This window comes from Peromyscus eremicus, chromosome 3 (assembly GCF_949786415.1).
Source record: "Peromyscus eremicus chromosome 3, PerEre_H2_v1, whole genome shotgun sequence".
NCBI lineage: Eukaryota > Metazoa > Chordata > Mammalia > Rodentia > Cricetidae > Peromyscus > Peromyscus eremicus.
Window position 1 is genome coordinate 44779213 of NC_081418.1, and position 15657 is coordinate 44794869.

At 39.9% G+C, this 15657-nt stretch overlaps 1 protein-coding gene across 1 annotated transcript in view; it reads left to right on the forward strand.

Moving 5' to 3' along the window:
* The window catches only part of Exoc4 (exocyst complex component 4), a 755612-nt gene that overhangs the window by 13103 nt on the left and 726852 nt on the right, over positions 1 to 15657 (forward strand). Inside the window, exon 2 of the mRNA XM_059257532.1 lies at positions 4554 to 4743. Coding sequence (XP_059113515.1) covers positions 4554 to 4743 — 190 coding nt within the window. The remainder of the gene's footprint in view (positions 1 to 4553; positions 4744 to 15657) is intronic.

A 15657-nucleotide genomic window follows, 5' to 3' on the forward strand; every position in this document is an offset into this window, starting at 1 on the left:
CCTTCTGCAAACTCTGAATGCCTCTTTGTGACATGTCTACTGAGTGTTCTAAGAAGGATTTGGTGTATTCCCAGCAGCAGCATGGATTTGGTTGTTTTCTTCTTCCATTCTTTTCCTCTGTCTTTGATTGAAAGTTCTAGCTTTGGTGAGTGATGGGCTGTCTTGGTGAGTAACCAGATTTTCATAGGTGCACTTTCCCTTCTGTCTGTGCTTCCTTTGATCTTTTAAAAGAAAGGCATTGACTTTCATGCTCTTGTCTCTGTCTGGACTCCATTACTCTATAAAGTCCAAAGTGAGAGCAGGATTACTCCGTGGAAGGAATTGCTGATGGTGAATGCTTATTTTCCTTTCACAACATTTGTCTGGTCAACTGAAAGACTGAAGCTGCTATTTAAAACAAAAAAAAAAAAAAAAGAAGAAGAAGAAGAAAGAAAGAAAAGAAACCAACGAATCCCATTTTCAGTCTCTGGATCTTTATTCCATGTTTTAATGCTTGTCTGTGGGACTCCTTGGGAGCTGGTCCCTTGTGAATCTACTGGCACAATCTGCCATCCTTGTTCCTGCTGGAAGGATTTGGTGGCCCGTTAGCCTGTTAGGAGAACACATTCCTTCCTGGGGATTAATTAGTCCTGGTTAGAGATGCAATTCATCATGTAAAATACCAGAGCTGTCTGAGTGAAAAATTCTATGTCCAGCTTCACTGCAATCTAGTTTACCTTTTTGTGTTCCTGTGTGAACTCTGCACCAGTTTGTAAATCATAATCACAGTTTACATCAAATAAGGGCAAAATCTAAAGAGTGGTTGTGTAAGTTGAATGTATCTAGGAGTGCCAACTTTACATCATTGTCCTTTCCTTCTGTCTTTTTGTTTTTGTTGTTCTTTTTTAAAACCTTTTTGCCAGGTCTAGCAGCATTTCTTAAAAAGAAAAAGAAGGGAGGGGAAGGAGGAGGAGGGGTGTAGAGGGAGGAGAAGAGGGGCGGAGGAGGGAGGGAGAGGAGGAGGAGGAAGAAGAAGAAGAAAAGAAAAGAAGAAGAAGAAGAAGAAGAAGAAGAAGAAGAAGAAGAAGAAGAAGAAGAAGAAGAAGTAGTAGTAGTAGTTGTTGTTGGGTGTTGGTGGCACACACCTTTAATCTCAGCACTTAGTGGGCAGAGGCAAGCAGATCTCTGTATTCGTGGCCAGCCTGGTCTACAGAGTGAGTTAGCCAGAAAGACCCTGTCTTGAAAAACCAAAAACCAAACCAAAACAGCCAGTGGTGGTGATGCACGCCTTTAATCCTAGCACCCAGGTGGCAGAGACAGGCAGATCCCTGTGAGTTCGAGGCCACTCTGTGGAGAGTTCCAGGATAGCCAGAGCTGTACAGGGAATCCCTCTTTCAAGCCCTCCCTCCTCCTTACCCCTCTACTTCTGCCAACAACAACAACGGGGGGTGGGGGGGGAAAGAAAAAGAAAAAAGAAAAACCCAACAAAAATAAAAGAAGGAAAAAACTGTAGGGTCTCATGTTCATGTTCATCTTTAGCTGACCAGTACTTTCTTACAGGTGAGCTGTCACACATGGTTATGGTGAAGTCCTCAGCTTGGGATTGAGGCAGGAAAAGTAGCAATTCATATGTGTGGTAGAAAGAGACTGGGCTTTGGGATCAAGTGTTCTCAGCTTTAATTCTAGCCTAAATTCCACTTGATAAACAAAGACAAAAACCCCTCCAAACTAAAACCTGAGAAGAACAAAAAATGTAGTTTAGAATGATTGTGCCTATGATGTGATATTATCTCTTTTTGTTTGGAAGTAGGCTTCACCCCACACCTTTGACACTAACAGGGCAGCACATGCAAACTTCCATGACACTGGGTAGTAGGTGTGCTAGAATAAAGAGCTCAGCCTGGGTAGTTAGAGTTCTGAGAGAGATTTTTTTTTTTTTTTTCCGAGACAGGGTTTCTCTGTGTAGCTTTGCGCCTCCTTTCTTGGATCTCACTCTGTAGACCAGGCTGGCCTCGAACTCACAAAGATCCACCTGGCTCTGCCTCCCGAGTGCTGGGATTAAAGGCGTGCGTCACTACCGCCCGGCCTGAGATAGATTTTAATTACTCTGCAGTTGTTTAAAACCTAATCTATAAACAGACTGACTTGGGTTTTCAATCTTTCTAGGATCTCTTATTCTCATTGTGTGAGGTGGGCAAATTAATCTCTTCAAAGCTGAGCTACTTCTAGTGTGGAAAGGGCTGGAGGATAACAACAGGCCCCACTCCAACAGGAGTGGACATATATTCCATAAAAAGTCAAATAAAGCTGGTTTCTTGCATATGTAAGCCTCTCTAAATTTTAGAGGTCTTTATTATTTTCATTATCTTTACTGCCTTTCCCTTCACTAATTAAAAAAAAATACTGTAACAATTTGTAATTTTAGAGTTTTATGTGTTTGACTAAAGACAAACTCATCCATCTTAGGTTACATCAAAAAGAAGAGGATGAACTTTCAGTGTGAGTTAAACTTGGCACAGGATAGTTCTTATATAAATATTTCCTCTGGAAATAAAAATAGGAGAAAAGATCCCCTGTGGACTCAATTTACTCCTAATCTTCGTTTTAGTAACCCTTTCTCTTTCCTGAGTAACTCCTAATGATCCAGTAATGCATTGCAGTGACAGCTCATGCCAGAGAAGGTGTCCTCCCTGGGCCTGACATCTTCCTTAATGGGAGTTCTGACTAGTTAAGGTAAACAGTGTGAGATGTTTGGCATGTTCCTTCCACAAATGGCAGTGTGTCTGTGAGGGGGAAGGAGAATGTGAGAGGTACTGGGAAAATGGCAGGTTCATGCTGTACTGTAGCACTGCACAGGTGATGGAGGAAAATACCCAGAAACTCTTACCAATGGGACAGTTGATAAATTGAAAGCATTTCTTGATTGTTCTTTAGATTAACATCCTGGAAGGTTTCAGATTTAAAGAGCAAAGTTATATGTCATAAAAACAACAGAGACACATGCTAAGATGCTCGGAACCAAATATTGAAGGTGATTTTTTGGCTCTCCCTTTGAGACCAAGTTGATGTACTTTAGTAGTTAAGTACTTGTGTATTCTCTACCTGAAAACAACCTTGGAAATCGACTGGCTTAGGAACACGAGTTTACAGATGAGGAAATAGGGTCTGGCCTGGTATTGCCCTTCATAGCTCCCAGTAGTGTTTCATTTCATGCAACACTTGATCTCTTGGCATCCCTAACACATTCACAGAATTCATTTTGGAAGGTACATTGAAGTCACAGACAGGCCTCCTGAATTCCCCTCTAAATTGAAAAAGAAGTTTTATATATTGTGTGGCTCATGAATTAAGACCCCTTGCTCTGAGTGACAGTTTGGAGAAGAATGTTGTACAGTATTTTGCTTGAAAGTATCTGGAAGTGGGTATGTGATTGATTTGCTGACAGACCATCTCTGAAAGCAGTTCTAATGATGGACTTATAATTGATTGCATCCATCATTGAGAGCCTAAAATATCCCCCTCCCTAAATTAAAAAAGATAAATGAAATAAACTAGGCTGATTATATAAGCTGACAAATCTGAGGGAATTTAATGAAACTCTAAATTACCACAGGGAGCAGATAAGAGAAAAAGGTTTCTTTATTATAATACTAAATTAAAAAAAATTATTCAAGAAAGATAATGGAGGAAACAAAGATCTGTGGCCCATGTATCAAACTGAGTTATTGAGAGATTTTTAATAAGTGTACCTATCTCATTGTCTGGTTATTGTTGATTCCTATCAATCTTGTTGGTGCTGTTTGAAGAATAGTGAATGCAGGCACCGTCTTGTAGTGCAGCTTAGGTTATTGCTGTTGTAACAGATTTTAGAATTAACGTGACCTTATCCCCAGGCTGCTGGGCGCTCTGTTCCAATTTCAGGCCATTCTCGTGAGCTTTTAGAAGGTGGTTCCTCGGTGAGAGAAATTTTATCCCTTAGTATATTTCAGCCACATATGAAAGAAGGCCATCCAGAGTGACTTAAACAATGATATTTATTATCTCCCCTAACAAGAAGTCTTGAGGGAGGGCAGCTTCAGGGATGGCTCCTTCATGTCGCCCATGGACACAGCTGCAGTAGCATTTGCTATGCCTTTTGCTTCCATAGATGACAGAAGTGTCTGAGAATCTCAGCTCTATGTGTCAGTGTCCTGGGCTGGAGAAGGGACCTTTCTCTAGATGTTCTGTAGGTTTTGTTAGCCAAAGTTGTAAGAAGAATGGATCTGTTAGGAATTACCATGATTCTTATAAATCAAGAGCTGCCCTGCTTCCCTCCATATCCATGCCCATCTGCTGTCTGATTAAAATAATTCAGAGGTCAAGAGAATAGATGAAGGGTGGGCTCTGTGGCTATGCAACCTGTGCATGTACTTAGGTGGGTGTTGGAATCAACCTTGAAGGTTATTTTGTATTTTCTGGTAATTCATGTCATTTCCTTGTTTGTAGTATGAATGTGCTAGTGTATTGACTGGATACTATTCTTCTGATTGTTGCTTTGAAGTTTGACACAGCTTTATAATTTCTGTCTTCACTAGGACTCTGTCTACCAGTGATGATGTTGAAGACAGAGAAAATGAGAAAGGCCGCCTTGAAGAAGCCTATGAGAAGTGTGACCGTGACCTGGATGAATTGATCGTTCAACACTACACAGAATTGACAACAGCCATTCGCACTTACCAGAGCATCACAGAGCGCATCACTAACTCAAGGAATAAAATCAAGCAGGTGAGCCTTCTTTCTTCCTGTCTGGCAGTGGTCACTTTCCCTTACAGGTGTGGTTTGTGTGCCTAATGGTCCTTGACCAGTGATTCATAAAGACAGTTTCCGCAATTTTGAGAAGCTGTTGTTTTCTGGGTACTCTACCTTTAGTGCCTAAAGGACAAAGTGAGTTTCTAAGAAATGCTTTTATATTTGGTCAAAGGGATGATCTACTAAAAACAAAAAACAAAAAACCTGCATACCATCACATCATATTTTTGTAGTTCTTAGCTACATATTTTTTATTTTAAATTGTATGTGGTGTGTGTATGTATCTGTGGGTCTGTGTATGGAGGCCAGAGGTCAGCATTGGGTATCTTCCTGTATTACTTTCTACTTCTTCTTCTTCTTCTTCTTTTTTTTTTTTTTTGAGACTAGATCTCACTGTATCTGAAGCTCCCTGATTCAGCTAGACTGGCCTCCCAGCAAACTTCATGGCTTTACTTGTCTTTCTCCATCTAGCACCAGGGTTACTGGCATGTGCTACCATGCCTAGCTCTTTTGTGGCTGCTAGAGATCTGAACTCAGGTTGTCATGCTTGTGCAACGCGCACTGAGCACTGAGCCATTTCCTGAGCCCCTAGGCTGTGTATTTGAAAGATCACTCCTTTAGTACTTTTTTGTACTGTTCTTTATAAGTAACAGTGATTGCTACTGTGTTGAACACTGACTTTTTTTGTTGCCAGCCATCATTGCTTTTGTTATCTCAACAGATTTAGAATGTGAACTCAAGGCTCCCTGACTGTAAAGCCTTTACTGGCATTTTTTAATTTTTCTTCAGTAATTTTTCAAGCAGCGCCTTTCACCTTTAAAAAGATAAGTATGAGATATTGCAGAACCCCAACATGCCAAATACCAAGAGGGCTAGAGATCTCTGCTTTGTAATGTTGGGGTGAGGAGTGCAGAGCAACATGCTTGGCCCCCTTTTTGGCAACTGCCCTTCAAGGACCTTTGGGAGATTATGCACTGTGTAGACTGTGGCTTGGAGTTTGCTATCTGGGCTATGAGATGTAGAGGACTCCCTAGCTTGTTCCTGCTTAGGAACAGCTGTGCTTGTGGTGGTGTTACATTCTTTCTTGTCCTTCGACCTTTTATTATGATTTTGTTAGCAGTGCATAAGTCATACTTCTCAAACACTATGGATGTGAGTTTCAGCCTCTAATCTTAGAGTCCAGCTCTGGAACCAGTAAGCTCTTAGTCTTTTATGAAGCAGTCTCTTTGTATTTTATAAAGAACTGGCCAATTTTGAAAGAAAGACTATACTTTTAGCCTTTAGATGTGGTAGTTCCCTCCTATGGATTTATCTTGAAACTGGACGAAGCTATAGATGAATTGGTCTTATGTAAAACAAACTCTAGTCCATTTTGACCCAGTATAGTAAGCTCAAGGGAGGCCAGGAAATGAATATCTAACACTGCTGACCTTCTGGCTTTCCTTGGGTAATCACAGAAAGAGCGAGAGACCTTTGATTAGTTTGGCTGACTGGAAGGACTTTGTCCTAATCTCTGGGGAGGTGTCAGCAGTGATTACTCTGCTCTTGCCACTCAACATCCAGACAATAGCATCATTGCTGCTAACAGAATGTGTCTGCTGGTCTTGGTGCTGAAAACAAGGACCTCATCTTGAGGCTCTTGCATTGGTTCTAGAAGCCACACTCTATTCTATTTACCATTCTCACTTTCAGTATACTAAAGTCAGAGCAACAGAAAGAAAACAGAAGAAGTAAATGTCTCCTGATTCAGTGTTAGGAATTAGTGCAGTATTTGGACAAGAAGTGCAGGGTTAAAGCTTTCAAAAAACACTTGATTAATAAGATAGGAGAAATGCTGGAAAATGAAAGTAAATTTGTTTGTATTCTATATTTTGATAATTGTGTACTGTAAGTGGGTGGTTTTTTTTTTTAATGACCAAAAGAGCAGTAATATTTCCCTACTTATCTTTCCATGTCATTTTTTTTAACCTGCACTTCAGTTTATATACCAAGTATAGGTATATATTTTCTCAGATGAAAATGGGATGAGTCAGCCATCATCAAGCTACATTATTCTAGAGCCACACAGAAGCTGAGAATACTCAGATCTGATGTGAAGTTTCCTTTCTGTTCTCTAGCAAAGGAATAGAAAGACGATTGAGTCCATTAATATATCTTGAGTGCCAGCCATGGTCTCTGTTCTGTTTTAGGTGCTGGTGGATATAAAAAGTGGAAGATACCAGTCCCTGTCCTCATGGAGCGTACATGAGGATAGATAGCAACAAATAGATTATTCCAGCTTTTGTTTAGTCTCTTTATCTTGAGTATCTGCCTTGTGCAGAGATTGTTTTTCTAGGCTCTGGAGTACAGAAGTGAAAGACTTCTGTCCAGAGAGTTAAGTTTTAGTTTACATTCTAATCAGAATAAACAGACCACATGATGTTTAGAAAAGAAAAAAAACAAGCAAGGAAATGACTGGGACTTTGTTCTTTTGACAAGATTTGTCAGGGGAGGCTAGTATCTGCAGAGGATGAGGAGAGTCTGTAAGGGGACTTTGAGGAAGGAGGGATATCAGGTGCAATGATCCTGAAGCAACAAAAGGACTAGTGAGATGAGAGCAAAGTAAGGAGCCAGGAGAGTGACATGAGACAAATAAAAGAGCCATTTGTAGCTCGAGTTTTCTTGCCTGGCCCACGGTCAGGGCAAATCTCTCTCACCTGCCAGTCCCACAGCCTCAGACCCAACCAAGTAAACACAGAGACTTATATTGGTTATAAACTGTATGGCCGTGGCAGGCTTCTTGCTAACTGTTCTTACAGCTTAAATTAATCCATTTCTATTAATCTATACCTTGCCACATGGCCCGTGGCTTACCGGCATCTTCACATGCTGTTTGTCATCGTGGCGGCTGGCAGTGTCTCTCTGACTCAGCCTTCCACTTCCCAGCTTTATTCTCCTCCTTGTCCCGCCTATACTTCCTGCCTGGCCACTGGCCAATCAGTGATTTATTTATTGACCAATCAGCAACACATTTGACATACAGACCATCCCACAGCACTGGTGTGTGAGGGGTGGCAAAGGGGACTTGGTGCCATAGAGTCTGGCAAGTCATTAGAAGAACTCCAATGTTAATGAATGTACTCAGGTACACTTGGCTCATGTATGTGATGATTTTGCAATGTGTATATGCATATTTTTAGCCTTTTAGAAGTAGTAAGGTTTTAAACATAGAAACAACATAATGTGACTAACATTTAAAGTCATACTGTACCTGATGATGTAGGAATATATTTTAAGGTGGAACAAGTCAGATAAAGATGTGCTCTTATTTATGCATCACTTCTCATTTTGACATCATTCCATATATCCATTTAGGTTATATTGTTAGAATCTATGTCCTTCAGGATAAGTACATAATGATAGATGGGTTTGACTTTCTTCTCAAGTGGTTTGAAAATTTTACATTGGCCAAATCCATTTGGAAGTTTTTTATAGATTAAAAAATAATCATTGTAAATGAAATATCATATATGATCAATCAGGTCAAGTAATGTGGATAATAAACAGAATTCTTGAGTGATCCTATTATTGTTGAATACACTGTAAAATTGGCCAAAACAAGATACCTCAGAATCCATGAGTTCTGCTAGTCTTAAGGTGACTGTTAAAATGGCATTGACATTGATGGGTGTAATTGATACAGATTGAAGACTTGTATCATACATGCCATACTTATTGATGTTTCTTTATGGTTTGAAGGGGAGATGAGGTGAGTTCAGTGCAGATTTCTTCAAACATATTAAGTAATCTGTAGGCTGAGTTTTTTTGGTCTGCAGCTGCTCTCAAATAATCACTCAGAGGCTTAATGTTCATTTCAAATGCTTGGCCGATAGCTCAGGCTTGTTACTAGCTAACTCTTACATTTAAATTAACCTATATTTCGTAGCTATGCTTTACTACGTGGCTCATGGCTTGTTACCTCATTTTCTACATGTCCTGCTTCCTCAGTGGCTGGCTGGCATCTCTCTTGACTCCACCCTTCTCCTTTCCTGCCTAACTTTATCTTGTTCAGCTATTGGCCAGTCAGTTTCTTTATTAAATCAATCACAGTGACAAATCTTCACAGTGTGCAGAAGGATTATTCCACAACAGTAGTTGGTCTGATGCCTGTCTTAGAAGAAGGGTAGGCAGAGTTGAACATACACTTGCCTTCCTTGTATACATACAGACACAACATTTCACATGTTATTGGCTGTTTTCTTGGTATTAGATCCCATACTAAAAACCTGCTTTTCTTGTCTATAACTATGAATAATTATTCAAGTGATGTTCTTAGGGGCTCCATTATTCAGGAATGCAACGTTCATTACTTAACATTTACCCAAAATGACTTTTGGCTTTTATATGAGAGTATACCTTGAAAGGTAGAATTAGGTTGAAGAATAGCCTTAATTAATACAAAGAATGTCATAGAAGAACAGCGTGGTTTTTGTAAGATGTTATTTACAACCTAAATGTTAGTGAAAATTTTTAACTATTTGTATGAGAAAGGGAAGAAAGCCTCGGGTTTCCAGAAATGGACATGCTAAACAATGGCCAGTAACAAGAGCTGTAATTTAAATGCAGAACAGCAGTCTTAAGTATGTTATTGTAGTTGTAGGAACCACAAGATAGTCTTTCCATAAAGTTGAAGGGTTTTTTAATCTGTGTCTGCATCCAGTAGCTGAACGTATTGCCCTTGGAATGAGTTGAGGGGATATTTTCAGAGAATTTAAAACTTGAAAATGAAAGTTAAAAATACTGAAGGGGAAGTATGGAAAATAAAAATGTGAGGCTAATTTAAACATGACTGTTGTTTCTCAAGTTTATTCTTTCTGTGAACTTTTTATGAACTCTATAGGACAAACCCACTGGGCCCTTCTCACAGGCACATGTATATGAAAGCACTTAGATGTAGATTTACTTCCATTGCCACAAAAGGGATAGAACAATATTTTGTATTTGTAAACTAAGTGATATTAATATATTGATTTTTAGTGACCATTTCTTGCTCAAGAGGGAGCTTCTCAAGTTCCTTCTGGCCCACAGGTGTCCTAAGATGCTTGCACATGTGCTGTGCTTTATTATGGGTGTTAGCACACTCAGAGGAATTTTCCCTCTTTATTTCTCTTGATTTGAATTCAGCACTTTTTTGCTTTTGTGTCTTGAAGATTATGGCCTTCCTGTGTTTCCCTGGGCAGCTATGTATCAGTCCCTCTAAGTATGTCTCTGCTATTCCTTTTACAAAAGCTGAGGCAGGTTTGTATTTTGTTAAAGCCTGAGTTAGTTTTCCTCATTTCTTTGTTTGTCCCAATGTTGGGTTACAAAAATTGATACTTCTCTGCCACCTGTATCATCTCACATTTCTTTTTTCAATAGCCTCTTGAGCCCTGCCTTTGTTTTTTTCTGGTCTCTAACTAGAGTGACTTACAGTTCTGTATATTGAGCCTGGAGTTCTTGGTACTGCTGAACACACGATTTGGAGCAAATGTCAAGTTACTGCAATCCCAAGGAGGCAAAGCATGATGACATGATTTTAACAACTTGGCTTTCCATGGATTTGTTTATGAATGAAGCAGGATAATATAATTTTTCAATATTAATTATCTCTATAATTAAACATAATAGAATGAGAATACTGTCATCATACTTATAAAAGTAGAACATGGATTTGAGAAATAAATGTTTATGTGAGTTTGGTACTTTCTTTACAGAGTCTCTGTTTTACATCCTTAATTAAAAAGGCCTTGTTTAAATTTATTAATTGACAAGTAAAAATTATGCACATTTATGGATGTACCATGGTATTTTGGAATATGAACACATTGTGGAATGGTGACATCAAGTTAATATGTACATCACCTTACATAGATACCATTTCCCTGTAGTAAAACCACTTTCAGTATCTCTAGCAATTTTCAAGTATAAAACACATTGCTATTAACTTCAGTCAGCATGTTTTACAACAGATCTCTTGAATTTGCTCTTATCTAATTAAGGATTTGTATCCTGTGGCTAACATCTCTTCAGTCTCATCCTCTGATAGCCATCATTTTCTTCTCTTCTGAGTTTGACTTTTAAAAATTGTCACATGTAAGTGAGTTTGTGTGGTATTGTCTTTGTATGCTTGGCTTCTTTCTCTCAGCATGATGTCTTCCAGTTTCATCCATGTTGTTGCAAATGTCAGGATTTCTTTCCTTTTAGAAGATGTATCATACATTTTTTTTAAAGGATAAATGCTGTGCATATGTGCGTTATTATCTTTATCCATTTGTCTGTTGGACACGTACATTGATTCTGTGTCTAGGTTTTTGTGAGTAACACTGTATGAACATGGCAGTGCAGATGTCTCCTTGATATACTGATTTCGTTTCCTTTAGATATACAGATGTTCCTTGATTTATGGTTGGATTATATCTAAGTACTCCCATCATAATTGAAAATGCCACAAATACAAGTACATTTAACATATCTTGTCCATTGAACTCTCAGCTTGCCTGTAGTGCATTGTGGAGGGTTCTTTGTTTACTCTCCTGATTGTGTGGCTCTCTGGGAGCTGTAGCTTGCTGCTGATGCCCAGCATTGTTATAGAGCGTTGTACAACATAATACTAACTTGAAAAATGATCACAATTTGTGAGAATGCTCCTATTGAATATGTTTCACTTTTATGTCATCATGAAGTTGACATCATGAGTTGGAAGCTATCTGAATGCCAAGTAGTGGGAGTCTTGGTTCACATTGTACTGTTGTTTTATTTATTTAATTTTATCAGGAACCTCCATACTCCTTTCTTTTTTCTTTTTCTTGTCTCCCTTCCTCCTTTCTTCCCTTCCTCCCTCCCTTCTTGTCTTTTATTATTTATTTATTTTTTGAGACAGCTCTGTCTGTCTATATAGCCCTGGCTGTCCTAGAACTCATTATGTAGATCAGACTGGCCTTGAACTCATAGAGATCTGCCTGCTTCTGCCTCCTCAATGCTGGGATTAAAGGTATGTCCCTACCTTGGCTTTATATTATTTCCTTCAATGGTTTATTCCCCATCTTTATTGAGATTTAATTTTCATGCAGTAATATGCATGTATTTTGATATTACATGTCGGTACATTTGGTGTTTATATATTTCAATTTGTTACTGTTGTGTCAGCAAATTCATTCCTGCTATGTAGCCCAGGCTAACTTCAAACTTGGCTGTTGTAGTCCAGGCTGGCCTCAAACTTAGGCAACTCCTGCCTCAGCTTTCCTAATACTTACATTATACAATGTGCACTGTCACGTGTGGTCTTCTGCTTCTTATAGTCAGTTCTCATGCACATCCTGCAGTGCACAACTACTGATAGAAAATCTGTCACTGAATTAGATTTGCCTTCTGGGGAACTCATACACGTGTCCTTATTACAAGTGGCCTCTTTTCTCAGCACACAATTTTGATATTCTTCATGTTTTTCTTTTTTGTTGCTGACTGACTCCCTTTCCCATTTTTCATGATTTTCTAATCAAAAAATAAAAGATTCAGGACAGCTTGGTAATGTGGTGTGCTGAAAGAAAATGGCCCCCATAGGGAGTGGCACTATTAGGAGATTTGACCTTGTTGGAGGAAGTGTGTCACCCTGGAGGTGGGCTTTGAGGTCTTCTTTGCTCAAGCTTCACTCAGTGAGACTGTTCTGTTCTGTTGCTTGAAAGATGTAGCTCCTTCTCCAGCACCATGTCTGCCTGCATGCCGCCACGTTACACTATGATGATAATGGACTAAAGCTCTGAAACTGTAAGTCACCCAATTAAATGTTTCCTTTTATAAGAGTTGCTGTGGTCATGGTGTCTCTTCACAGCAATAGAAACCCTAAACTAAGCCAGGTAGTAAAATTTATTGTACTTTCTTATGTCGTCTACCTTGTTAGTCCAGTTTAGGGAATAATCTTAGTGATGTTCATTTTATGTATGACCCAATGCCAGTGTGTTTGCTGCTATTCTACCTTATTTTCACTTTAATTTCTGTGTAGTGAGCAAAAGTGGGAAGTGCTCTGATTGTATGTGTATATGCTAGCATGAAATTCCATGGTTTTTTCTCCCCATGCAGGAATTTGCTAAGCTTGACTGACACTTTGTAAATTTGTTCCCCACCCTTGATCAAGAGCCTAGTTGAGTGTTCTGATAAAATTTATTTTTACCTACTTTCATGGGAAAGACTAAAATTGTAGAATTAAAGTCATAGGAGAATATCAGAAATCAAATTCTAACAGATTTGTAAAATGTAATGAGATTAATAACAACTATTTAGATCAAGAATACAACGGAATTTATGATGACCTTGAGAGATATTTAAGTCTAAACCAGAAATAATGGTAAACATTGTCTTCCCTGACCTCATTCTTGCCAGGTCCCAAGTCCATGTAAAGCTGGGACTTGTACTGCTGGAGTTCTCCCTTCTCGAACATTTGCATGTCTGGTAGTGTGCTCATACTGTTCTTGAGTTTTCTGTTTCAGAAACTGTAGATTGACTTCTTGCCACTAGGGAGCTCGATTTAGTCCTTCCCTCTTCTGACCATCACACCTTCCTCCTTCCTCTTCTCTAAAAGCAGTAGATATTCCTTTTTTGGTTAAGCTATCTGTGTCTCTTTATTGTAGTTACGTAAATAGTCACATCTGAGCCATTGCATGGCAGTGTTTCCGTGTGCAGTTTGTTGCCACCATTGTTCTCCCTGGGGTGATGAGGATGGCCCTGTAGCCTTCTTCTGTGTAGGAAATCCCCCTTTGCCCATTTCATCTGTGTTCTTGTATAGATGGAGCAGCATTTCTCAGAAGTTTGCTGATTCTGTCCATGCAGTGTTTATTTTGTGAGCATTTGCATGTCTGAAAATGTCAACATTCTTTCTTCATGTTCAATTGATAGCTTTTCTGGGAAGTAATTCTCTCTCAGATTCTGAAGAGAGAGTGTCCTTTTGTCTAATTCACCAACTTTTGTATAGGCCCTGATGTATTCTTTCAGAAGTTTTTAGATCTTCATTTTGTACCCACCACTTCTTTTTTTTTTTTAAATATTACAAGAAAATATTTTATTATACACCAATTGTTGGTATTAGTCTCCTCTGAAACCTCTTGAGCTGACCCTCCATAGTCTGTTTTTCTCAGCACTACTGTCTTCTAAGGTCCTACTAGAATGGCCCCTTAAGACTTGCTTACAACGTTCAACCATTTTCCTGGTTCAAAACTTGTCCATACTCCTCCAAAAAATGCATGTGGTCTCTCACAGTAATACTCCATTCCCTGATAACAAGTTCTGCCTTAACTACTCTTCTTCTTTTTTTTTTTTTAAATTTTTACTTTGCAATACAATTCAGTTCTACATATCTGCCACGGATTCTCTTGTTCTCTCCCCTCCCAGCCCCCTCACCTTCCCCCCAGCCCGCCCCCCATTCCCATCAACTCCAGGGCAAAGCCTTCCCCACAGACTGAGATCAACCTGGTAGACTCAGTCCAGGTAGGTCCAGTCTCCTCCTCCCAGGCCGAGCCAAGCGGCCCTGCATAGGCCTCAGGTTTCAAACAGCCAACTCATGCAATGAACACAGGACCCGGTCCCACTGCCTGGATGCCTCCCAAACAGATCAGGCCAATCAACTGTCTCACCCACTCAGAGGGCCTGATCCAGTTGGTGACCCCTCAGCCATTGGTTCACATTTCATGTGTTTCCGTTCATTTGGCTATTTGTCTCTGTGCTGTATCCAACCTTGGTCTCAACAGTTCTCGCTCATACAAACCCTCCTCATTCTCGCTAATTGGATTCCCAGAGATCCACCCGGGGCCTAGTCATGGATCTCTGCATCCAGATCCCTCAGTAGTTGGATGAGGTTTCTAGCATGACAATTAGGGTGTTTGGCCATCCCATCACCAGAGTAGGTCAGTTCGGGCTGTCTCTCGACCATTGCCAGCAGTCTGTTGTGGGGGTATCTTTGTGGATTTCTGTGGGCCTCTCTAGCACTTTGCTTCTTCCTATTCTCATGTGGTCTTCATTTACCATGGTCTCCTATTCCTTGTTCTCCCTCTCTGTTGTTGATCCAGCTGGGATCTCCCACTCACCCAAGCTCTCTTTCCCTCGACCCTCGCCCTTCACTACCCCCACTCATGTCCAGGCTGTTCATGTAGATCTCATTCCATTTCTCTGTCATTGGGCGATCCCCGTGTCTTTCTTAGGGTCCTGTTTTCCAGGTAGCCTCCCTGGTGATGTGAGTAGCAGTCCAGTCATCCTTGTTCCACATCTAGTATCCTGCTATGAGTGAGTACATACCATGTTTGTCTTTCTGAGTCTGGGTTACCTCACTCAGGATGATTTTTTCTAGATCCATCCATTTGTCTGCAAACCTCATGATGTCATTGTTTTTCTCTGCTGAGTAGTATTCCATTGTGTATATGTACCACATTTTGTTTATCCATTCTTCAGTTGAAGGGCATCTAGGTTGTTTCCATGTTCTGGCTATTACAAACAATGCTGATATGAACGTAGCTGAATAAGTGCTCTTGTGGTGTGGTTGAGCATTCCTTGGGTATATGCCCAAGAGTTGTACCCACCACTTCTTGCTCTCACTTTCTCGGCTGTCTGTCTATCGCTCTTTCCCTCTCATTTTCTAGCTCTTTCCTCCTGTCCCCTTTCCTTTCCTGTGTCACTCCCTTCTCCCTCTTCCTCTAAGAAGGGTCTCAAAGAAGGCCAGACTGCCATCAAGTTCTTGGTCCTCTTGACACAGCCTCTTCTCATTCTGTTGTCTTCACTACTTCGTTTGCTTTTTCAGTTTGAGAAATAGTTTGCACTAGGAATTTTTATTTGTTAAAATTTCATTAATATTTTTCTCTGATATATTATGAAAATAATTTTCCTTTCCTT